Raw genomic sequence first — 25409 nt, forward strand, 5'->3', positions numbered from 1 at the left:
ACCAAATTTCCGTTTTTTTCACAAATCAACGCAAGTTATATGAATGAAATTTTACAACTAGCATGAAGAACAATATGTCACGAGAAAACAATGTCAGAATCACCGGGATCCATGGAAGCGTTCCAGAGTTATTACCTCATAAAGGGACAGTGGTCAGAATTGTAAAAATTGGCCCGGTCATGAACGTGCAAACCACCCTTGGGGGTAAGGTGTTAAAATAAATAAATGGTTTTGCAAATTTTGTTATAAAATGAGAAATCGCTGGTCAACTTTTAATCCTTATAGCTTACTAACAAAAAAAAATTGTTTCCAAAATTGTGCTGATGTAAAAGTAGACATGTGGGAAATCTTATTTATTAACTATTTTGTGCTATAAATCTGAGAGTCATAAGTGCATAAAAATTAAGATAGGAAATTTTTGCAAAATTTCGATTTTTTTTCACAAATAAAACGCAAGTCATATCGAACAAATTTTACCACTGACATGAAGTACAATATGTCACGAGACGACAGTCTCAGAATCACCGGGATCCATTTAAACATTCCAGAGTTATGGCTTCAAAGTGGCATTGATTAGAATTTTAAAAATTGGCCCAGTCAGAAAGGTTTCTGGGTGAAGGGGTTTAGTTTAATTTTGGAATAACTGGGGTTTTCCCAATATTTAAAGTTTGATTATCTTGGCACTTTATATTTACATCCAATTATAATTTTCTCAACCGGAGCCGGCTTATAGTGTTTACATTCCCTGCCTTTTCAAGTTGTGGTTTTTTTTTTGTTCTTCTTTGTGGCTGATGACTAATCACTAATGACTGCCATCCAGGTCTCAAATTGTGGCAGAGAGCACCCTCTCAGTCAGCAGAACCCCATGATGTGATAGGCAGAGGCCATAATGGTAGACTGAGGTCCGTTTGGTACAAGTCTGGCTGTGACAGTGCAGCCAGTTACAGCTGTAATGCAGTATGTAACCCTGTTCCTTCCTGCCATGGTCCAGACTTGTCCTATGGAACTTTAGGTATTAACTAACTCACTTTAATCCAGAGTATCATTTTACTTTATTTTGTATGATTTATCTAATTTTACCCAGGTCACACTTCACTGTAGGGGTAGAGAGTTTAAGATCAGTAACACCCCAAAAAACACCACTCTGGTCCCTCAGCCATTTCTGGAAATATATGGGTGTCCAGTGCTGTTAGCAGAAAAGCAACATGGCTCCACCAAAACTAATCCGGTTACATCTGCACTCCAATATGGCGCCTCTTCCCTTCTGCGCTTCATACTGTGCTCAAAAATAAGGACTTAGGAGGAGCGCCTACATTGTATAGTCCATTTTCTCCTAAGTAACAAACTGAGGCACCTGAAAGGTAATTGGTGTTAAGTGTCTAAAACAAAAAAATTCACATTTCACAATTTTAGGATTTTCACGTCACAGCTGCACCTTCTAAAGGCATTCACACAATCCAAAGTGATCACCACACCATTGTAAAATTGTGAAAAAATGTTGCAATTCTACATTTCGTCCCTTACCAATTCAAGACAAATCTAAATGTGAAGATCGGAATACTTTGTGGAGGCCTCCGCGCCGCTGTGTATGGTAGACATCACATCTCAGCAATGTATTCAAACGTGGTTTTTAATGGCCGTGATGTGACGTCTTCCATACACAGCAGCTCGGAGGCCTCCTCAAAGTATTCCGATCTTCACATTTGTTGGTTTTGTAACCTGTGGATCCTCAGCAGCTGTACAAATGATTCAAAAGTCAAGGAGTTTAGTAACGGTCAGAAGAACAATCTGATTAGAGTCTTTTTCTGACACACCAATATTTGCCCTACTTTCTCCCTAAAAAATGTCAATGTGTCAATCAGCGGGAGATGTGGAAGCTGCAGCATTATCCCCACAAAGTGACGCTGATCAGAGCAAAGTTTCTATTACGGATGAGGAAGGTGGAAACGGTTCAGCAGTAATGGCTTCCTCTTCTGTGTTGGGGCACAGTTCCCAGGACGCTGCCAGAAACTGTTGTGCAGATGTAGAACAGCACAAGTCATAAAAACACAGGGCCCTTGACCAGCTGCATGTGACATAATGTGCACACTACAGATGTGTAAACCAAACATAAAATGTCAATTTCAATAACTTTAATGCCATAAATAGCTCAGGGCAGAAATGTCTGTCAGGCCCCCGCACTACTTAGATCTGCTTAAATTATTAACACGCAGTTTGGGTAAATTGGTCACTCAAAATGCTCTCCCCCACTCCTTATTTGGTCTGGAATGAGTGTCACTTGACTTAGCCACTCAGTAATTCCAAAACATTAACATGAAATATTGCCTAAACAACAAATTTTGTCCGATACACTTTTGAAATGCATTATAACAAATTCCAATTTGCCCCATTTTCATAAAGCGTTTTTCATGTCTCGAGACTTATCTACTTGTAGGTCAAAACAACACCGCACCACCCTGCACCCATTGCTACTGTTGCACCATTCTAATAACGTCATTTTGAATGTTATAAAAACCCTTAAATGCAAAATGATCAAATAACAATAGGAGCAGCAGCCAATGAAACTGGCCATCAAAAACTCAATGTGAGCAAGCGGTACATGACTACAGTAACTGGGTGGGGTCTGCACCTCTGTGACATTACCCCTCACCTCGAAAATGGCGTCTCGTGATCCAAAACCTCACACTCAACAGATCAGACCCATTTCTGAGTACTATTCTGGGCAATGGCTGCTCTTTGTACACTACATATGTTTGTGCTAAAATGTTGCACAGATGTGTTGCATGGGGCCCTCATAGCAGAAGTTCTAAGTTTTTTTGGAGGGGGGAGGGGCTTTTTTTTTTTTTTTTTTTTTTTTTTTATAATTTTGCTGCAAAGTTGTCTGCCAGTCACAGAAGATGATGTAAAAATAATTACCCTCCTCTTGTGGCCTGTGGATTTCACCCATAGAGTCTAATGCCATCAAATACCCCCCCACACTGAATTCATTAACAATACCCTTCACAAGTACATTGTGGCATGACCCTACTGTACCCTCTCAACTGCCCTAAGTATAATGACCACCAAACACTGCCCTGCATTCAATATGGGGGCCATTATACAGTGTGGTGAGTTGTGGGCCCACTAGTCCTCCATATACTGTGTGTAATGCACATATGCCCCAAAGCAGTGGAAGACTACATACAGCTCTGCTATGGCAGTAGAGTCATCAACCAAGATATACATGTATACCAAGTCATCTATCGCTATATAACTACTCCTGAAGGAGACAATCAGTGATCAGGGCGCAGCATAGTCCTAGTTACTCAGCTGTGCTCTGAACACGGCAGTGACCACAGTGGGGTGTGGTGAACAGCAGCCTGGAAATGTGCGACTAATCCCAGGCTGCTAATCAGGTGCCACTCATGGCTGCTGATACCTCAGCCCTCCACTCCCTGGCAGCTCCTGTCACCACAGACCTGCAAGCTCCAGTTTTCCATGTCACCGTCCACACTGCTCGGTATCTGTGGGTTACAACAAAATGGCTCCAATCTCCCATCACACCAAGACCCAACACAGACCAGTGGACTTGTCCAGATCACAGCAGGTAGCCACAGTGTTGCCAATCTAGTGGTCTTATAGCGTGGTGGTGGGGGGACTCCCTCTTTACATCAGAACACTAGTCACGATTAACATCAGCATGATCACTGCCAACACCAACGGTGCCTAATCCAGCAGGTGTCAGCCATAGTGGACAGCAGACTTGTTTTCACCTGGGGAGGGGGCTATTTACTTATAACACTTTAAATATCTCAAAAGTTTTGGTGGTCATTAAGGGCTTAATCTCTTTACCTCACTTTCTGCTCCCTGGTTACCTGTATAGAGGAGCGAGAAACCTTGGCTTTGTTGAGCGTGCGCCTCCGCTCCCAACGGTGGATGGAGTCCTGCACCTCCAGACTCAGGTGCCTGGTGACCGTGATTTTATCGTAGTTCTTGATATGTTCCAGCGCCCCATACGTCGTGGTCAGATAATAGGAGCCTGGAAAACAAGCAGTAGAAACATTATGACTGATAAAAGAGCCAAAACTTGACACCCCGCAGAAGAAGCTGGCGATTAAACCTGCATCGGGTTGAGCGGACACCAGTGGTGGCCATTCCTTATTTCAGGATTATCATCAACGTCCTTATATAGCGATATCTCTACTACCATTAGAGGTTTAGATAGGAGCATTATATGGGAGATTGTACAGGTTTAGATATGGCGGAATTCCACTTTTCCCTTTGCAGCCACTTGTCCCTATTACTGTACATAACCTTTCAACTGTTGGTGCTATATGGATTTCAAGCATTTACTCTTACTTTTATTCGACCTTACTTATGTCATATATGAACTATAACAAAAAAAAAAAAAAAAGGGTCTGAATTACAAGGACCAGAGTCCGGACCAGACACCGCCTCTCCCCCAACGCTACAGGTCTACAGTGTGGAGTGGACCAGGGTGGGGGGGGTGATAGGACAGGCAGCGGGTTTCATGCAGCTTTGGTGTCTTACAATTGGTAGAGTAGACATTACCCTCTCCGAGCTGCAAAGCCGGATCCATCAGCTCCATCATGTACTCCACATCCAGGAGGAGAGACACGAGGTCACACTGGGCCAGAACGTACATAAGGACCGGCAGGAAATCATCGGCTCCATGGTGCTTCCCTACAAAAAAACCCCAAAGAAAAATGTTAATACAAAAAATAAAAAAAAAAGAAGAAGAAGAAAACAAAACCTCAGCACCAAAAGTTCATAGCCACATCACCAGAGGGAAAACTTACTACATTTGGTACTCGATTCCCATCACATGTCACTGGCAGTCCTATGTAACACCACTACTCAGCTGTGTGCTCTTACATAGGTGTTCCGGGTACATGCCCTGGTAATCCTGCTGCTATAAGCTGTCACCTCCTCTCCCTCACACCAGGTACAGTTCAGGCCCAGGGTTTGGCTAGGTCATACAGTCTATGATCTCTAGGCCAATTTTATAGGCTGCTGATGTCGCCGGCACATAATCACAATTTAAGATATAGCGCAGACCCCATCACAGCACGACAGACCAGGGAGCGGGGATAGGGGGCAGCGCTGCTGCTTCTGTCTGCTGGAGGGGAGCAGTCAGTGAGTGTGAGCTCCGGCTACAGATGGGGCCCAATACATCCACTCTCCAGACAGTGAGGGATGGCAGGACTCTGCTCACCTCTTCATACAGGATCTGGCTGAGGATATAACTGACCACATTACTGAGCTGCTGCAGACATTACAGCACACGGAGCTGGTTACAAAGTTATCGGCTCCAGCGTCGCCAGATCTGCAAAAAAGCAGAGTCTACAGCAAGAAATCAACTCCCCCTGTATCAGAGACACACACAGACTCCGGCAAATATACTGTATAGACTGAGCTGTATACACTGGATTTTATATTCCAATGCAATATTAAGAATAATATGTGCAGATATCTAGACATCAATGTTATACTGTGATAAAGGCATTTGATGTCTACCCGGTGTATACACCGTCACAATGTGAAGGTGTCTGACACTGTAATATCTGATACTGTGCACAGATTGTATTACAGATCTCAGACCCTCAAGAGAAAATCAGAGCTTGGATTCAGTGCCCGCTCTGCACGGTCCGTATTCTGCGGCCACTGGATAAACTCTGCGGCACAGCTTCATTCACAGCTGCTCCGATCTGCGCTCCTGTCATGTTGTCATCCTTGTGTCAGTGTGACTGATACATGACGTTAGGTCAAGCTACAAGCTAAAAGCCACCAAGGATGTTGGCTGGTTGGAAGCTGTTCCCATGCAGCAGCTACAACTACTGACTTGGCAGCCGAACTTGGGAAATTAATGGGCTCATCTCTTTACCGGTCAGGTATTATCCTGTATGTATATACTAGGTGCATGACATTATGTTAAAGAACACACAGGGTAATCCGGAGCTGGATACTGTGAGCTTTCTTGTGGGCAGCTCAGTTGGACATTAGTGACTTGCTGGAGCGAGTACGTTGCAAAAGTCAAAATAAAGAGACTGGACTGCATCTATATATTCAGGGGCCATTTCAGGCTCAACAAATTCCTGTAGTCACTTTATGGACCTGCAGATTGCACTGCACACTGTCACGATTCCCAGAGCGAACAGTTGGTCACATAATCACAATGCAATTCACAGGCACATCCCAACTAGACTGTCACTTATCTCATTAGCACCTATTGTAGAAGAAGAGGAGGGTCTAGTTGGCATGTGACCATAACTCAGCAAATTACATACTTGTGATCATGTCACCACCCACTCGTGTTGGGTATACCGGGGAAATGTGACACTGTATGAGTCATTTGCAGTGTTCGAAAAACTCTAACCTTGGGTATGGGTCTGGTACCATATCTATGCAGTAGTCTGGCTTTTTTCTTTAGACAACTACATAGAAACAGTAAGTTTTAGATGACCAGTCTTAGACTCGGTTCTCGTACTGTATCTGGGTACTAACATATACTGAATATGTACCAAATGTCAGATCATATAAGCCATCAGACTCCTTTGTAGAAGTTCAGTCCCTCAGTGGTGAGCAACTACTAGATTTTCATTTGGAATGCTCATGTTCCATGGAGGTTATATCTCTCAATGCTGCAAACTTCACCAGGTTTCCTAATATTAACTGGTCAATTACCACAATCCAGCAACCTGTATATAAGCCCACAATGTATAAAAAGGTATTCTTTAGACCGTGCTGATTAGAAGATGAAGCAGGAGACTTTTCCCAGACTGATGGGTGTCAGTGGCCTGTGGTTTGCGCCTCCTCAGTGATCAGAAGCACCAGAAAGAAATGTACTATGGTCAGGTAGTGCATTACAATCCTGGTAGAGTCTTATAACTTGGAGATGGAAGTGGATATAAAACCTGCACTCGCGAGAATCCAATATATGGTAGGAGACCAGACCAGATGCGGTATGGATACGTTTTTGTCAATGTGTTTCGGTGTAATCACACCTCTTCAGCAGGACAAACCACCATACCCTAATACCCCATCATTGTGGTTTGTCCTGATGAAGAGGTGTGATCATCTCGAAACGTGTTGACATATAAACAATCCTGGTGGAGAGACACCACACTCCACAGATGTGATGTGCACCTCTTATTCCAACACACCCCTTTCTTAACACTGGCCAGATAATGACTGTTTTTTAAGTATAGACCAGTGCTTTGTGCTTGCCCCCAGCCACAATTTGCCAACCAGCCCCTGGATTTGCCATATCGGTAGTTACCTGGATTTCCTGCTGCCATGGAGTCATAGATCAGCTTGCACGCCTTCAGCAGGTAGGAGATCTTCTTCTCCGGGGAGTAGGTCTTGTGCATGGTGCCAAACTTGTGCAAGATTTTCTCCATGACGCTGCTGTCTGGCACGCTGGTGGTGACGCCCAGCTCGGTGGTGGTAGTCTCCTGGATAACCTGTTGGTTCTCCGTGAGAAGCCGCAGCGAGCCATCCTTGTTGTGGATCTCACGCAAATAACATTCAATAGCTGATTTTAGGGGTTTCAAGACGCACTTACACAGGGCAGCTTCCACTATGGCTTCTGCATGGAAAGAAAGAGTGGGAGGATTATAGTAACAAAGTGACGTACGATGTAACATATTGTCAATTTCTATTCATCCATCAACATTCCCAAAAGCAGCAGCAGAAGCTTTCCGTAAGGAAACGGTGAGCCCTCCCCCAACAGCCAGATATAGTGTATTAAGGGAGATGGCAGATATTCCCTGGTCTCATGGGATCACGCACAGGACAACTTCACTACAGACTCCGCACCTACCACTCCAGTTAGTACCACAGCCAAATAATCTGCCATATGTCAGGAGATCTTTATCTGAAGACCAATATCTGCTATGTGGTTGATGGTGAATGCACACAACATTAATCGGCAGATGTGACCAATAAGATTATGGCCAGGAATCTGCTGCCATCACATGACTGTGGCCTCCATTACACATGAGACATCACCACAGGTCGTACAAGATCGACATCTCTCTACAATGACTCAACATCCAAACAATGTAATCTGATCTTCACCAATCCAATCCTTTAGTCTTACCTATCTTGTCATCGGTGTACAGGGTATAATCCACCATGGACTTCAGCTCTGTGCTCTGCACCAGGTAGCTCTTTAGTTGAGTCATCATGAGCCGAATCTCCTGGAGCATCTCCGTGCTGGAGCTCTGTTTGGCCATCATCTCCAGACTGTAAGCTTTATAGTCCTGGACCAAGTTCCCAAAGTAAGAGGCTTTATCATGAGCCAACTCCGTGATCTTCTTCTGCAACTTACGGTCTGCCGACATGAAGGCAGAGAAGACATGGGTAATGGCCACAATGGACAGTCGGTTCTTGGCCCTGTCCAGCATGAAGGAATGTGACTTTTTAATTGAGGCACTAGTGGGTGGCTCAGAGTCTTCATCCGCGCTGCTGGTAGAGTAAGAGTCTGCCTCTGGGTTCGGCAATGACTGCTCTGAGCCATGTGAAGGCAGAGGTGGCTTGGAGGCCCTGTGCATCGGGGAGGACAATCGCTTTTTCTGGGATATTTTGCCTTTAACCACACCAAATTTGCTTTCAGAATTTTTTGAAACTTTTTCCATCTCCAAGACACGTTTGCCATCAGATTTGCCTTTATCTGGTGGCACTGAGGATGACCTACCGCTAAGTTTCTTCTTTCTGGGTGGTGGGACCGGGCAAGTCTTCTTTCCATTTTCCACTACAGCCCTCGGCTGCTCCATCAATGTCCCGGATTTGCTTCCAAGAGTTGCAGATTTTTCAGTAACCTGCCTTGAGCTTGGTCTTGCCCCAACTTCATCCTTTACTACATTACTACTGGCCACATTCTCAAGAACCTTACTAGATTGTCGCCTTCTTGGCACCGCTGGGGGAACACGAACCGGAGACAATGTTTGGCGTACTTGTTGTGGAGGGGAGCTGTTTTCGAACACGTTGATTTTCATGTTTTTTAAAGGTTCCTTGAGAAGGTCCACGTCACCGGAAGAAACTGGAGATTCCTTTGTCTGAGGGACTTTTTTGTCTGTGGCCTGAGAAGTAAATGAGAGCAGGGTAGATTCTGACTGTGATGGAAGAGAAGAATCCAGGCTAGAATCACTCAGAGAAAGAAGATCTGGTGAAGAGACCGGGGGAGGACCCGATGGAGGAGATCTAGTGGGATGGTCAATGAGAGAAGAGCAGTCTAGTAGATCCACAAGGTTGGGTATAGAAGTCGTAGGTGGCGGACATAGACTTTGAGATGGAGATAGCTCAGGTTGACAACATGGAGCAGGGGTCTCAGAGGCAGCAGACACAATAGGGGTTCCTGATAGAGGAGGCTTGGCAGGGGTCTCAGTTGGAGGAGGCTCTGGAGTTGGAGACTTTCTTTCAGATATTGATGGACTTGACCACGTCGGAGAGTTTAGTGCATGTGAGGCAAAGTCTGAACAGATATAATTTGAGGGAGGAGCAGATGGAGGAACAGAGGGCAGCGGAGGCTTATGTAACACAGGGGGAGGAGGCGGCGGTGGCGGTCTCCGATGCATGACTTTGGGCCACTGAATATCAGGCTTGGCAGTACAGTGAGGAAGAGGAAGTTTCTCAGAGGAGTTTGTGTTGCTACATTCTTCTATAAATATTGGACTGACAAACCACAGACGGTCATTTCCTACAGAAATTTCAATCTCGCACGTACAGTCACTAAATTCGCCAGAACCCTCTTGCACACACCCAATGTTGTTACTCCGGAGATTCCCAGGAGGGGTAGATTTCGCAGACTGAGAGGTGCTAGAAAATTTGTCTCTTAGGGCAGAAGTCCAGAATCCTGTGCCAGGGAAAAAAAAAAAAAAAAAGAAGAATTGGAACATTTTAGAAATATTGGTTCCAGTGATACGATAGTGCGGAGCAAGTAGAAGTGCAGAGGCTGCCGGTGTCGTGTCACACAAAGTTGCCTGATCGCATCAGTGCTGCCACTGTTCTGTGGAATCAAGAGCCGCATCGCAGATGGAAGACATGGCTGTGGGGCTGCGCTAGTGAGGGAAAACCTTGACCAATGTGACCAGCGACATTGGATGCGTCTGGTGCATGCGCAGAATTAAGAGCAGAGGTCATGTAGTGCACACGTGATGCCCTCATATCCACTGCAACACAAAGAGCCAGCAACAGGGTCCAAACAATTGACTAGTATATGGCAGTAGTCAAAGTATTAGGTTGACATCCAAAAGTTACAAAATAGCTCCTTAAAAGCTGTTCTACTAGTTTCCCAGCTACATAATCTTGCCAAATAAAAAAAAAAAAAAAAAAAAAAAAGCTTTATTCACCCTCCATGGGTCCAGCAGCAAGTCTCCATCGCTGCTCCCTGTGTCGTTATTGGCTGCAGACTAGAACAGAGTGCAGCGACTCGTGCTGATAGCCTGGGTAGAGACACTGAGCTCAGTTATTGATAGCAGATATCGGAGCAGTGATGGAGACGCTGGACTCGGGGAAAAGTAACAATAAAAAAAAACAAAAAAAAACACAATCTGTTAGTTGTAGAGAAATCATAAAAACCTTAAAAAGGTTTTATATAGTTTTATATAAGACTCTGGGCCAAAACTTCAACAGATTATTGCTGGAAACATCACCCAGCCCTCACTAGTGAGGACTACAGCTACCACTAGAGTGAGCTCCCTGTATACAGAGATACATGATAAGATTCTGTCTGCAGCCACCACTAGGGGGAGCTCCCTGTATACAAAGATACATGATAAGATCCTGTCTGCAGCCACCACTAGGGGGAGCTCCCTGTATACCGAGATACATGATAAGATTCTGTCTGCAGCCACCACAAAAGTGAGCTCCCTGTATACAGAGATACATGATAAGAACTTGTCTGCAGCCACCACTAGGGGGAGCTCCCTATATACAGAGATACATGACAAGATCCTGTCTGCAGCCACCACTAGGGGGAGCTCCATGTATAGAGAGATACATGATGAGATCCTGTCTGTAGCCACCACTAGGGGGAGCTCCCTGTATAAAGAGATACATGATGAGATCCTGTCTGCAGCCACCACTAGGGGGAGCTCCCTGTATACAGAGATACATAAGATCCTGTCTGCAGCCACCACTAGGGGGAGTTCACTGTATAGAGAGATGCATGATAAGATTCTGTCTGCAGCCACCACTAGAGGGAGCTCCTTGTATACAGATACATGATAAGATTCTGTTTGCAGCCACCACTAGGGGGAGCTCCCTGTATATAGAGATAAACAACAACCCCATCCCCATTGCAGGCCTCCATGCCCCTTACCTGAACTCAAGTTCTCACACTAATACAGAAGTTTCCTGATAGAAATGTGACATCTGTTTAACCACTTAATGACCCCAGCATTTTTTGGTTTTGCGTTTTCGTTTTTCGCTCCCCTTCTTCACAGAGCCATAACTTTTATTTTTCCGTCAATATGGCCGTGTGAATGCTTATTTTTTGCGGGACAAGTTGCACTTTTGAACAACACTATTGGTTTTACCGTGTCGTGTACTAGAAAACGGGAAAAAAATTCCAAGTGCGGTGAAATTGCAAAAAAGTGCAATCTCACACATGTTTTTTGTTTGGCTTTTTTGCTAGGTTCACTAAATGCTAAAACTAACCTGCCATTATGATTCTCCAGGTCATTACAAGTTCATAGACACCAAACATGTCTACGTTCTTTTTTGTCTAAGTGGTGAAAAAAATTCCAAAGTTTGCTTAACCCCTTCACTCCCGGAGCTTTTTTCGATTTTTCGTTTTTCTCTCCCCTTCTTTCCAGAGCCATAACTTTTTTTTATTTTTCCATCAATATGGCCATGTGAGGGCTTATTTTTTGCGGGACGAGTTGTACTTTTAAACAACAACATTGGTTTTACCATGTTGTGTACTCGAAAATGGGAAGAAAAATTCCAAGTGCGGTGAAATTGCAAAAAAAGTGCAATCCCACACTTGTTTTTTGCTTGGCTTTTCTGATATGTTCACTAGATACAAAATCTAACCTGCCACTATGATTCTCCAGGTCATTACGAGTTCATAGATGCCAAACATGTCTATGTTCTCTTTTATCTAAGTGGTGAAAAAAATTCCAAAGTATGCTAAAAAAAAAAAAATAAATAAAAATTGCGCAATTTTCTGAGACCCGTAGCATCTCCATTTTTTGTGATCTGGGGTCGGGTGAGAGCTTATTTTTTGCGTAACATGCTGACGTTTTTAATGATACAATTTTTGTGCAGATACGTTCTTTTGATCGCCCGTTATTGCATTTTAATGCAATGTCGTGGCGACCAAAAAAACGTAATTCTGGCGTTTTTAATTTTTTTCCTCGCTACGCCGTTTAGCGATCGGGTTAGTGCTTTTTTTTATTGATAGATTGGGCGATTCTGAATGCGGCGATACCTAATATGTGTATGTGGGATTTTTTTATAGTTTTATTTTGATTGGGGCGAAAGGGGGGTGATTTGAACGTTTAGGTTTTTTTTTGTTAAACATTTTTTTTTTTTTTTTTAAACTTTTGGCATGCTTCAATAGCCTCCATAGGAGGCTAGAAGCATGCACAACCCGATCGGCTCTGCTACATGTGGGCGATGAGCAGATCGCCCACATGTAGCAGATTTACTGCTGTGCTTTGAGCGCCGACCACCGGGCGGCACTCAAAGCCATCTGCCTGGAACAACCATAGAGGTCTCTATGACACCTGTGGTTGTCCAGGCAACGCGTTGTCGACCCCCGATCACGTGACGGGGGTTGGCGATGAGCTCATTTCTGGCCCGGCAGCTGGAAGTGCTATTGAAATGCCCACTGTCAGCTTTGACAGCGGGATTTAACGAGTTAATAGGCGCAGGCGGACGGCGATTCCGCTCGCGCCTATTGCTGGCACATGTCAGCTGTTCATAACTGGCACATCCAGACTAGTGTGAATAGGTGCATTCCAGGAGGAGCTACCTCCATATACAATACACAAAATAAGGTTGCACTCTATCATGCTAAAGCATGTCAGTATAGAATATAAGAAACTTGAACAGCAATACAGCTATGGAATATTAAGAAAAAATATGAGACGCTTCGCATATAACTTGGCCAAATTATATCTGCCCATCAACCAGCGTCGAGGTGGCCTCAAAATCTGATGGGTACCTACACTGTGTGAATACCTCTCTAAGGCTGATGTCCGAATTCCTGGGTGTAGGTACCCATCAGATTTTGAGGCCACCTTGATGTTGGTTGATGGGCAGATATAAATTGGCCAAGTTATATGCTAAGCGTCTCATTGTTTCTTAATATTCCATAGCTGTATTGCTGTTCAAGTTTCTTATATTCTATACTGACATGCTTTAGGATGATAGAGTGCAACCTTATTTTGTGTATTCAGCTATTCATAACAGCTGACATGTCGCGGCTTTGAGGTGGGCTCACCACCAGAGCCCACCTCAAAGCAGGGGATCCTTACCGATGACGTACTATTCCGTCATTGGTAAGGAAGGGGTTAAACAAAATTGCGCCATTTTCCAATACCCGTAGCGTCTCCATTTTTCGTGATCTGGGGTTGGGTGAGGGCTTATTTTTTGCATGCCGAGCTGACGTTTTTAAGGATACGATTTATGTGCAGATGTCGCGTTTTGATTTTTTTTTCCGCTACACCTTTTAGCGATCGGATTAATCCTTTTTTTTTTTATTGATAGATCGGGTGATTCTGAGCGCTGCGATACCAAATATGTGTATGTGAGATTTTTTTTATTGTTTTATTTTGAATGGGGTGAAGGGGGGGGGGGTGATTTAAAATTTAATTTTTTTTTTTTTTTTTAAATTTTGGCATGCTTCAATAGCCTCCATGGAAGGCTAGAAGCATCCAATACATGATTGAGCAGATCGCCTCTATGCAGCAGAAATACAGCATTGCTATGAGCGCCGAACACTGGGTTGCGGTCACATCAATTTGGCATCAACAACCATAGAGGTTTCTGAGACCTCTGGATGTTATGCCAAAGCATCGCTGACCCTCGATCACGTGACGGGGGTCGGCGATGCGCGTATTTCCGGCCGCCGGAAACACTTGCTAACCCCTTACTGCCATGTGACGTACTATCCCGTCCATGTGCCCTGGGACATAATTCCCAGGGACGGGATAGTACGTCACAGCGATCAGTGGCGCCCACGTGGTGAGCGCCGCTGATCGTGGCCGGGTGTCAGCTGATTATCACAGCTGACACCAAGCACAATGTGTCAGGGGCGGTCACGGACCGCCCCCGACACGTTAACCCCTTGCACACCGCGATCAAACACAATCGCGGTGTACCTGGTGTTAAAGGGAAGCATCGGCAGGGATGGGGCTCCCTCCTTGCTTCCCTGAGCCCCCCACAGCAGCGCAATGTGCAGCGCTGCTGCGAGGGTCTCCTTCCCTGCAGGTCTCCGAATCCAAGATGGTGACAGGGACTTTCGGGGGCCTGCAGGGAGCTGACTTCCTCAGTGCCAGCAAAGCGCAGGCAAGAGGAAGTCTTCTTCAATGCCTGTGACAGATCGCTGATCTGTCACAGTGATCTGTGATGTGACAGATCAGCGATCTGTCACAGGACAGTGATGTCCCCCCTAGGACATTATAATAAAGTTAAATTTAAAAAAAAAGTGTAAAAATAATTAAAGGGGAAAAAAAAAAAAAAAAAAAAAAAAAAAAAAAAAAAAAAAAAAAATCGCTAAATAAATTTAAAAAAAAAAAAATTCCCTAATAAATTCATTTTTTGGAAATAAAAAAAAAAACAATAGAAGTACACATATTTGGTATCGTCGCGTCCGTAACGACCTGCCCTATAAAGCTGTCCCATTAGTTAACCCCTTTAGCGAACCCCTTAAAAAATAAAAACAAAAGCAAAAACCAGCGTTTCATGAATTTCTTTTGGGTGGTGCGTTTAAAGTGGTTTTAGTCTTCGGGTCAGTACGGTTACAGCGATACCTCATTTATGTCTTTTTATGTTTTGGCGCTTTTACGAAATAAAAACAATTTTATATAAAAAAATAATTATTTTTGCATCGCTTTATTCTGCGAGCTATAACTTTATTTTTTCACTGATGACACTGTATAGCAGCTCGTTTTTCGCGGGACAAAATGACATTTTCAGCGGTACCATGGATATTTATATGAGTCTTTTTGATCGCGCGTTATTGCACTTTTTGTTCAGCGGTATGATAATAAAACATTATTTTTTGGTCATTCTGCGTCCCAAAAATTGGAATAAAAAGCGATCAAAAAATGTCACGTGCCCGAAAATGGTAGCAATAAAAACGTCAACTCGTCCTGCAAAAAACAAGACCTCACATGACTCAGTGGGTCAAAATATGGAAAAATTATAGCTCCCAATATGTGGTGATGCAAAAACTATTTTTATAATAAAAAGCGTCTTTTAGCGTGCGACAGCTGCCAAACATAAAAACCTGCTATAAATAGTAAATCAAACCCCCCATTATAACCCCCTTAGTTAGGGAAAAAAAATAAAATTAAAAAAAAATGTACTGTATTTATTTCCATTTTCCCATTAGGGTTAGGGCTAGGGATGTGTTGGGGTTAGGGTTGGAGTTAGAATTGGGAGGTTTCCACTGTTTGGGCACATCAGGAGCTCTCCAAACGCAACATGGCGTCTGATCTCAATTCCAGCCAATTCTGCGTTGAAAAAGTCAAATGGTGCTCCTTCCCTTCCAAGCTCTGCCATGCGCCCAAACAGTGTTTTACTCCCACATATGGGGTATCAGCCTACTCAGGACAAATTGCAAAACAACTTTTGGGGTCCTATTTCTCCTGTTGCCCTTAGGAAAATAAAAAATTGGGGGCAAAAATATCATTTTTGTGGAAAAAAAATGATTTTTTTATTTTCACGCCCAGGCGTTATAAACTTCTGTGAAGCACTTGGGGGTTCAAAGTGCTCACCACACATCTAGATAAGTTCCGTGGGGGGTCTAGTTTCCAAAATGGGGTCACTTGTGGGGAGTTTCAATAGTTTAGACACATCAGAGGCTCTCCAAACGCACATTACACCCGCAGACCATTCCATCAAAGTCTGTATTCCAAAATGTCACTACTTCCCTTCCGAGCCCCGACGTGTGCCCATACAGTAGTTTTCTCCCACATATGGGGTATCGGTGTACTCAGGACAAATTGGACAACAACTTTTGGGGTCCATTTTCTCCTGGTATCCTTGGGAAAATAAAAAAAAATTGGGGACTAAATGATCATGTTTGTGGAAAACTACGATTTTTTTTTATTTTCACGCCCGGGCATTATAAACTTGTGTGAAGCCGTTGGGGATTGAAAGTGCTCACCACACATCTAGATAAGTTCCTTAGGGGGTCTAGTTTCCAAAATGGTGTCACTTGTGGGGGGATTCCTCTGTTTAGGTACATCAGGGGCCTTCCAAACGCGACATGGTGTCCGATCTCAATTCCAGCCAAAAAAGTCAAATGGCGCCGCTTCCCTTCCGAGCTCTGCCATGCGCCCAAATAGTCGTTTACACCCACATATGGGGTATCAGCGTACTCAAGACAAATTGCACAATAACTTTTTGGGTCCGGTTATCCTTGGGAAAATAAAAATTGGGGGTGAAAAGATCATTTTTGTGGAAAAAATTATTTTTTAATTCTACCGCTGTACGTTATAAACTTCTGTGAAGCCCTTGTGGGTTGAAACTTCTCACCACATATCTAGATAAGTTCCTTGGGGGGTCTAGTTTCCAAAATGGGGTCACTTGTGGGGGGTTTCCACTGTTTAGGTACATCAGGGGCTCTCCAAACGTGACATGGCATCCGATCTGAATTCCAGCCAATTTTGCATTGAAAAAGTCAAACGGCGCTCCTTCCCTTCTGAGCTCTGCCATGCACCGAAACAGTGGTTCCCCCCCCCCCCACATATCAGGTATCAGCGTGCTCAGGACAAATTGCACAATAACTTTTCCATTCCAATTTCTCATTTTACACTTGGTAAAATATAAAAAAATGAGCTTGAAGTATTTTTTTTTGTGAAAAAAAGTTAAATGTTCATTTTTTTTTTTTTTAAATATTCAAAAAATTCCTGTGAAGTCCCTGAAGGGTTTATAAACTTCTTGAATGTGGTTTTGAGCACCTTAAGGGGTGTAGTTTTTAGAATGGTGTCACTTTTGGGTATTTTCTATCATATAGACCCCTCAAAGTGGCTTCAAATGTGATGTGGTCCGTAAAAATAAAATGGTGTTGTAAAAATGAGAAATCGCTGGTCAACTTTTAACCCTTATAACTTCCTAACAAAAAAAATTTTGGTTCCAAAATTGTGCTGATGTAAAGTAAACATGTGGGAAATGTTACTTATTAAGTTTTTTGTGTGCCGTATCTCTGTGATTTAAGGGCATAAAAATTCAAAGTTGGAAAATTGTGAAATTTTCACCAAATTTCCATTTTTTTCACAAATCAACGCAAGTTATATGAATGAAATTTTACCACTATCATGAAGTACAATATGTCACGAGAAAACAATGTCCGAATCACCGCGATCCATGGAAGCGTTTCATAAAGGGACAGTGGTCAGAATTGTAAAAATTGGCCCGGTCATGAACGTGCAAATCACCCTTGGGGTTAAGGGGTTAAATGCCGCGGTCAGTGTTTGACTGTGGCGTTTAATTAGTTAATCGACCCGCGTGGATCGCGATTCCACCTGCGCCAATTGCAGGCACATGTCAGCTGTTCAAAACAGCTGACGGTCCTGGTTTTGATGTGGGCTCACCGCTGGAGCCCTTATCAAGGTGGGGATCTAACCACGGACGTACTATTCCGTCCGAGGTCAGAAAGGGGTTAATTCCAGAAGCAATTTTTTTCTAGATGTTTACAGGTCATTACTTGGAACTGTTGTGCTCAGCTGATGTTGGGGAGAACTCATAGTTTTGGGTTTGTGTGCAAGATTTAAAAATGCAGTAAAATGTGCAATACTACAACTCCCAGCATACTCTCAGGACATGCTGGGACTTCTAGTATCACACAGCAGAGGTGGGAGATGAATACTGCGTCACTCACCTGTGCCAAGGTTGGAAATCTCTTCCAGGTCTTGCAGGCTCTGGGCGCTGGATATCGCAGGCGGCAACTTCAGGACAGAGGGTAGAATATCCCTAAGAGAGAGGACGATGGATGATGGTCAAGTTTTCAGAACTCTGTAAATGTCAGAATTGTGTTTCGCTTATCAGCGAGCGCAGAGGAAGTTTCCCCATTACAGGAAGAGCAAAGAACTGAAACCCTCCAGGCCACACGGTGATTCCAACGCGGAGAGAAAGGGGACAGTGCAGACACCAGAGCCGGACACGCAAAGCTGCAAGTCTCTGATGGAAAACCTTAAAGGGGTTGTCCGGGCTTTTCACGTAATCTCAGTGCATATCTGGGCTGCGGAATGCTGACAATAAGTAATTTACCTTCTGTGGCCAGTTTGCATCAATTGCTACAGTCATGCCCAAAAGTTTTGAGAATGGCACAAATATTAATTTTTACAAAGTCTACTGCTTCATTTTTTCTAATGGCAATTTGCATATACTCCAGAATGTTATAAAGAGTGATCAGCTTAACAGCAATTACTTGCAAAGTCAATATTTGCCTAGAAAATGAACTTTATCCCCCAAAACACATTTCAACATCATTGCAGCCCTGCCTTAAAAGGACCAGCTAACATCGTTTCAGTGATTGCTCCATTAACACAGGTGTGGGTGTTGATGAGGACAGGGCTGGAGATCAATCTGTCATGATTAAGTAAGAATGACACCATTGGACACTTTAAAAGGAGGCTGGTGCTTGGCATCATTGTTTCTCTTCTGTTAACCATGGTTATCTCTGAAGAAACACGTGCAGTCATCATTGCACTGCACAAAAATGGCCTAACAGGGAAGAGTATTGCAGCAAGAAAGATTGCACCTCAGTCAACAATCTATTGCATCATCAAGAACTTCAAAGAGAGAGGTTCCCTTGTTGCCAAAAAGGCTCCAGGGCGCCCAAGAAAGACCAGCAAGCGCCAGGACTGTCTCTTAAAAGTGTTTCAGCTGCGGGATCGGGCTACCAGCAGTGCAGAGCTTGCTCAGGAATGGCAGCAGGCAGGTGTGAGTGCATCTGCACGCACTGTGAGGCGGAGACTCTTGGAGCAAGGCCTGGTCTCAAGGAGGGCAGCAAAGAAGCCACTTCTCTCCAGGAAAAACATCATGGACAGACTGATATTCTGCAAGAGGTACAGGGTGTGGACTGCTGAGGACTGGGGTAAAGTAATTTTCTCTGATGAATCCCCTTTTCGATTGTTTGCGACATCTGGAAAACGGCTTATTCGGAGAAGACCAGGTGAGCGCTACCACCAGTCTTGACTCATGCCAACTGTCAAGCATCCTGAAACCATTCATGTGTGGGGTTGCTTCTAAGCCAAGGGAATGGGCTCTCTCTCAGTCTTGCCTAAAAACACAGCCCTGAATAAAGAATGGTACCAGAATGTCCTCCAAGAGCAACTTCTCCCAACCGTCCAAGAGCAGTTTGGCGATCAACAATGCCTTTTTCAACATGATGGAGCACCTTGCCATAAAGCAAAAGGTGATAACTAAATGGCTCAGGGAACAAAACATACAGATTTTGGGACCATGGCCTGGAAACTCCCCAGATCTTAATCCCATTGAGAACTTGTGGTCAATCATCAAGAGACGGGTGGACAAACAAAAACCTTCAAATTCAGACAAAATAAAAGCATTGATTTTGCAAGAATGGACTGCTATCAGTCTGGATTTGATCCAGAAGTTGATTGAGAGCATGCCAGGGAGAATTGCTGAGGTCCTGAAGAAGAAGGGTCAACACTGCAAATATTGACTTGCTGCATTAACTCATTCTAACTGTCAATATAACCTTTTGCTACTCATAATATGATTGCAATTATATTTCTGTATGTGATAAAAACATCTGACAAACACACATAAAAACCAGAGGCCAGCAGATCATGTGAAAATATAATATTCGTGTAATTCTCAAAACTTTTGGCCATGATTGTAGATATCATCTCTTGCTTGTAAGAAAAACGTCCGGGGGGGGGGGGGGGGGGGGTGTTCTGGCACTGAAATGAGAACTGGTCGTTTCCTCCTACTCTACTAAAAACCTGCCCTCTATAGCAGTGGTCCCCAACCTTTTTTGCACCAGGGACCGGTTTCAAGCAAGACCATTCTTCCATGGCCCGGCAGGGTGGGGATGGAGGTGTGGCAGGGGCGGGGCTTTGGTCATAAGGGGGCGGGACTATGGACGCAGTTGTAGTTTAGCAGTGCATACTTATAATTAAATAACATTTATAATGTGACTCAACTCACCATAGGTTTTGAATGAGTGCTCCATCACCCCCATCCTTGCCTGCTCCATCATCCCATCATTGCCTTCACCCCATCACCCCCTTCTCCCCATCATTGCCTTCTCCCCATCACTGCCTTCACCCCATCACTGCCGTCTCTCCATCACTCCCATCATTGCCTTCTCCCCATCACTCCCATCAATGCCTTTTACCATTACCCCAGGCATCATGGCCTTCTCTCCCCATCACGGTCTTCTCCTCATGTCCCCATCTTCTCCAGGGCCAGGCTAACCTACACAAACACAGACAAACACACACACACACACACACACACACACAGACACCACCTCTCTCCTCTCACCTGTCCGCAGCATCGCCCGCGCTTCCTCGCTCTGACACAGCAGCGGCCGCGCTCCTCTCTGTGTCAGTCAGAGACAGGAAGCGCGGGCGGCGGCAGGAAGCTGGACGGGTCCTTGCAGCTCCGCTCCTGCTATTCCCTCTTGCAGGCAGCGGAGCTGCTTTGATCGCTCCCAGGCTGCCGCTACACTTGAGAGCAATCTAAGAATTGATGCGCGCCGCCCCAGCCCCCGCTATGCCACTGACCTCCCCTTGTGTCCGCGGACCGGCAAGGGCACTGCAGCGGCCCAGTGCTGGGCCGCGGACCGGCGGTTGGGGACCCCTGCTCTATAGCAACAACCCCACCCTCCATAGCAACAAGCCCTCCCCGACCCCATGAACAAGCCCTCCTCACAGTAACAAATCCTCTCCCTCTAGCAGCCTCAGTGCAGAGAGCAGACCACCCAGCTGCTCCTCCCCCAGACACATGCTGAACAGTGATCTATGGAAAGTGAAACTAGTGAGGAGGAAACGATCAGTTCTCATTTCAATGCCAGAACACACCCCCCCGGACGTTTTTCTTACAAGCAAGAGATGATATCTAGCAAACCCTGCAAATGGGCCACAGAAGGTAAATTACTTACTATCAGCATTCTGCAGCACAGATATGCACTGAGATTATGTGAAAAGCCCGGACAACCCCTTTAAGGTCTGGGGGGGCTGCTGAGATGTGGGGAGCAGGATGACACCGAGCAAACACGGGAGAGGCAATTAGCAATCCCAGGACTTAATTTATTTGCCCAAATATCTGCAAGAGGGAGAAGGATACCATGACCAGATCCAATATAGAGATTGTGGGCAAAAGTGCAGACGCTCTTTAAAAGGGAATCAGGTCAAATGTGGAGACAATATGAACTATTAATATGGGCACACAGGCTATAGACTGCGGAGGAGAGTGATGCCTGCATGTCTCAGATCAGAGGCCCTGTTGCTGATAAATCCTCTTACTTTTTGTAAATTAGCTCTTCCAGGCTATGGGCGGTACGCTGCCTGGCAGATAACTCCGCCTCCAGAGTTTATGCCAAATAATAAGGGATGTCATCAGTGTGACAGTTCCCAGCGTCAGTGTGACAGTTCCCAGCGTCAGTGTGACAGTTCCCAGCGTCACCAGTGTGATGGTTCCCAGCGTCACCAGTGTGACGGCCGCTCTCTGCTCTCATGATCTCACTGCACAGCGGTGTGTGATTATACCGGACACATCTGCAGGCTCCTCTCAGTTCCAGCTTCCATCTCACAGGCAGACAGGGTTGTGATACTGTTACAATACAGCAGAGCTGAGAGAGAAGCAAAAAATTGTTTGCAAGACAACAGATTTCATGTCTCCTGTTCTGTGTCAGTTACTTGTCTCACACTGGTGACTCTCCCTCATATAACAATCTCCGGAGGCAGAGTGATCTCCCGGCAACGTCCTCCCAGAGCCTGAAAGAGGTCATTTATATGAGGTAATAAAAGATGATTTCTCAACAAGGCATCTGATATCAGACACACAGGGAGGCCTTTTATCAGCAGTCTACAGCCTGTATGCCAATACTAATAGTTTAGACAGGTCAAATGTGGTGACAGATTCCCTTTAAGTATTATACTACAGAGCTGCACTCACTATTCTGCTGTTTATTGGGGCATCTGAAAATGAGGATTTTTGGTACTCACTGGAAATTTCATTTTCACAGACTTCATTGGATGGAAGGGACATAGGAACCATGGGTTATGTGCTGTCATCTGGAGGCAGACACCAAGAATACATCTTAGAGAAGGTTGGCTTCTACCAAACACCGACATCCAGATATTCAGTTAGTGCACAACAAAGCCCCCCACCAAACAAGGGTGCAGTGTTCCCAATGCAGGTTATGGGATATTTTATGCAGAGTGCCAAAAATCCTCTTTTCTCAGATGCTTCATTGGGGCACACTGAAACCATGGTACACCGTAAAACCGTCCCTGGGGGTGAAAACTAATACCAGTATTATGGGAGGAAGATCAGAAATCCCTCAGGTTACCATCTGAGCCACTGCCACAACTTGCATCCATCGGCACAAAGCTGAGTGTTCCGCACCAATGTGGGCATCAAGCTAAATGGAAGAGCTGGTGTCGGCTGCAGGAGCAAAGTTGGTTTTTATGATGCATTCTTAGTATCGGCCTCCAGGGGGCAGCTGTCCTCCCCAATGAAGGCAAAGAGAAAGTTTACAGTTTCCATTAATATCTCCACTGAGTTTGCAAAATGTGCTGATCGCATCCCCAGTGTGAATTGTGACGTGGCACTCGGTGAGGGGAGTTACGTCGCTGTGCAGATACCACATTACTCCGGTTCCTTACCTGCTCACACAGTAGAACGCCACCAGCTTAAAGATGTCCTTAAACACCAGCATGGAGCCGTCCAGGCACAACACTGTGGGGGGAGATGAGAGACACATATAATGCAGCGAGCAGCACATGTGACGCGGAGCATCTCATGACGAGGGGAGCATGCGCAGAGGCGGCTACTGAAATTACTGCTGGTGGTGCACTACATTTCCCAGCATGCAGTCCTATGTAACTGCAGGTAACACTGTGATCTCACCATACACTGTGAAAAGTTACAACATCAGCTCTGCTACATCTGTGTGACGGGCGACTCTTGATGACTCGCTCTGCACTCACTTGCCTTACAGAGTTTGCCAGAAAGCAGAATAAGCCGTGACCAGGACATGACCGCCTCCAGCTCCGCACACCGACTCCGTATTCCCACGTCCCTCCTCCAGTCCAGCCACTGATCTGTCACCGTGGGCCAAGTCTCCTGGACCCTCCAGGTGTCACAATTCTTGTGTTGAAAATGACTATTCTTTTAGACAACTGTGCTCTCAGCGAGGCGCGTCCGGGTCCAGACCTCACTCAGCTGACACTTTGTAACACTGAGCTTGCGTTACAATGTATCAGTAATCTTTCCGGTCTCCTTCTGACGGCACAGACAGCAGTGCAGAGTATTTAAGGACTTACTAGTTTTCTCCTCTCTAATGTTGTAATGGAGAAGATCAGCAGTTTCTGAAGAGCGAACCCAGAGCACCATACACCCAACGTCCACGTCCCGGGTCACCAAGAAGACCTGCGACACCAAGACACAAGCGTAAACTCACAATCCCAGCTGTGTACCCAAGCCTGCGCGATACTGTATCCAATCCCATCATGTGTGATGCAATCTTTGAGAAGCAGGCAGCACTACAACCCCCATCATGTACCATTACAATCTCCCCCCGGGGACGCTGCGGTTATTACACACCCCGGTCCAGATGTGAAGACTAAAACTCCAGAAAAATGACATATGGAGACGACTGTGGACCCCCACAGTGACTAAAAGGGGAAGTTCCCCTATTGTGCAGCAGCCGATCATTATGTCCTGGGTGTTTAGGAAATTGTGTGTGGGTGGGGGTCTGTTCGTTACAAGAGTCACATAGGAGGAAAATGCTGTGATGACAGCGAGGGGCCAACAGGTCTTATAACCGAGGGCAGGAGGGCCAGGGGGCACCATGCAGACCTGGGATCTGTGCACAGAATACATGTGCTGCTGGGGGAAGGTTTTAGGCTATGTGCCCATGTTGCAAAAATGCTGCGGAATTGTCCGCAGCATTTCCGCAACTCCCTGCTGCGGGTATAACGGATGCGAAATTCGCATGCGTTTTCCCGCAAAACACAAGTGTTTTTAGCTTGCAGAATGCCAGCGCTTTTCCAAGCGATTTGAAGCATCACTTGGAAAAGTGATTGACCGGTTGGTCACACTTGTTAAGCATAGTGCTTGACAAGTGTGACCAACTTTTTATACTATTGATGCTGCCTATGCAGCATCAATAGTAAAAGATAGAATATTAAAAAGAATAAAAACATAAAAAATATGGATAGATACACCTCCTGGCGGCCCCCGATCTCCTCAGCGACGATCCCGATCCTCAACGTCCTTTGTGACGTTATGATCGCGTGACCGCTACGCCATCAGAGGTCATTCTCGCAGAGCACGCCTGGGAACGGAACTTGAAGGCAGCGCCGCGAGGACTCCGGGGGCCAACAGAGGGTAAGTATATCCCTATTTTTTATTTTAATTCTATTTCTTACAGGATTATGGTACCCAGGGCATGGAGGAGAGTCTCCTCTCCTCCAGACCCTGGGTACCATCCAGACATGAAGCGCTCATGTTATGCATGGTGGGCACAGCCACATGTGTAAAGTGAGCTTTTGAATGCTATCCTATGGGTGCGGAATTGCCGCGATTCCGCAGAAATAATGTTTTTTAAGCGTTTCCGCAGCGGTAAAAACGCGGTGGAAACGCTTAAAAAACGCAACGTGGTTACACAGCCTAAAAGGTCGGGATAACGTCTGAATTGGCACTTACAACTGCACCACCTGCGTGTGGTCACCAAGTGGTGATGTATTTTTATAAAACAAATCCTTCGTCTACAGGTCACCGGCAGTCAATACTAGCCAGAATATTACCCATAATTCCCATATCCTACTGGCCACAGCTAAATACCGCAGTGCCCGAGCCGCAAAATACCAGAAAATCACAATGCTCCACCCATACAATACTGCTACCATCTGTAACCCAATACCCCATGGTATATTTTGTACCACCTAATAATTAAATCTTGTGACTTCAGCGAAATTCACACATTGCATTTTTGCAGTTTTTTTAGCTTTTTTTTTGGCAGTGAG

At 45.1% G+C, this 25409-nt stretch overlaps 1 protein-coding gene across 4 annotated transcripts in view; it reads right to left on the minus strand.

Moving 5' to 3' along the window:
* RIN3 (Ras and Rab interactor 3) overlaps positions 1 to 25409 on the minus strand; it is a 97341-nt gene that overhangs the window by 14820 nt on the left and 57112 nt on the right. For 3 of the 4 annotated variants that reach the window (XM_073578130.1, XM_073578128.1, XM_073578129.1), the window contains exons 3-9: positions 23706 to 23811; positions 23046 to 23118; positions 18062 to 18153; positions 8102 to 9856; positions 7280 to 7588; positions 4552 to 4683; positions 3855 to 4018 (exon numbers count right to left, since the gene is read on the minus strand). In XM_073578130.1, coding sequence (XP_073434231.1) covers positions 3855 to 4018; positions 4552 to 4683; positions 7280 to 7588; positions 8102 to 9856; positions 18062 to 18153; positions 23046 to 23118; positions 23706 to 23811 — 2631 coding nt within the window. Of the gene's footprint in view, positions 1 to 3854; positions 4019 to 4551; positions 4684 to 7279; positions 7589 to 8101; positions 9857 to 18061; positions 18154 to 23045; positions 23119 to 23369; positions 23631 to 23705; positions 23812 to 25409 lie in introns of those variants that run through there. The other variant, XM_073578131.1, reaches the window with a different exon arrangement.

The sequence above is a fragment of the Dendrobates tinctorius genome, unplaced genomic scaffold, assembly GCF_039654945.1.
Source record: "Dendrobates tinctorius isolate UK_male_01 unplaced genomic scaffold, ASM3965494v1 ptg000058l, whole genome shotgun sequence".
In the NCBI taxonomy this organism is placed as follows: Eukaryota; Metazoa; Chordata; class Amphibia; order Anura; family Dendrobatidae; genus Dendrobates; species Dendrobates tinctorius.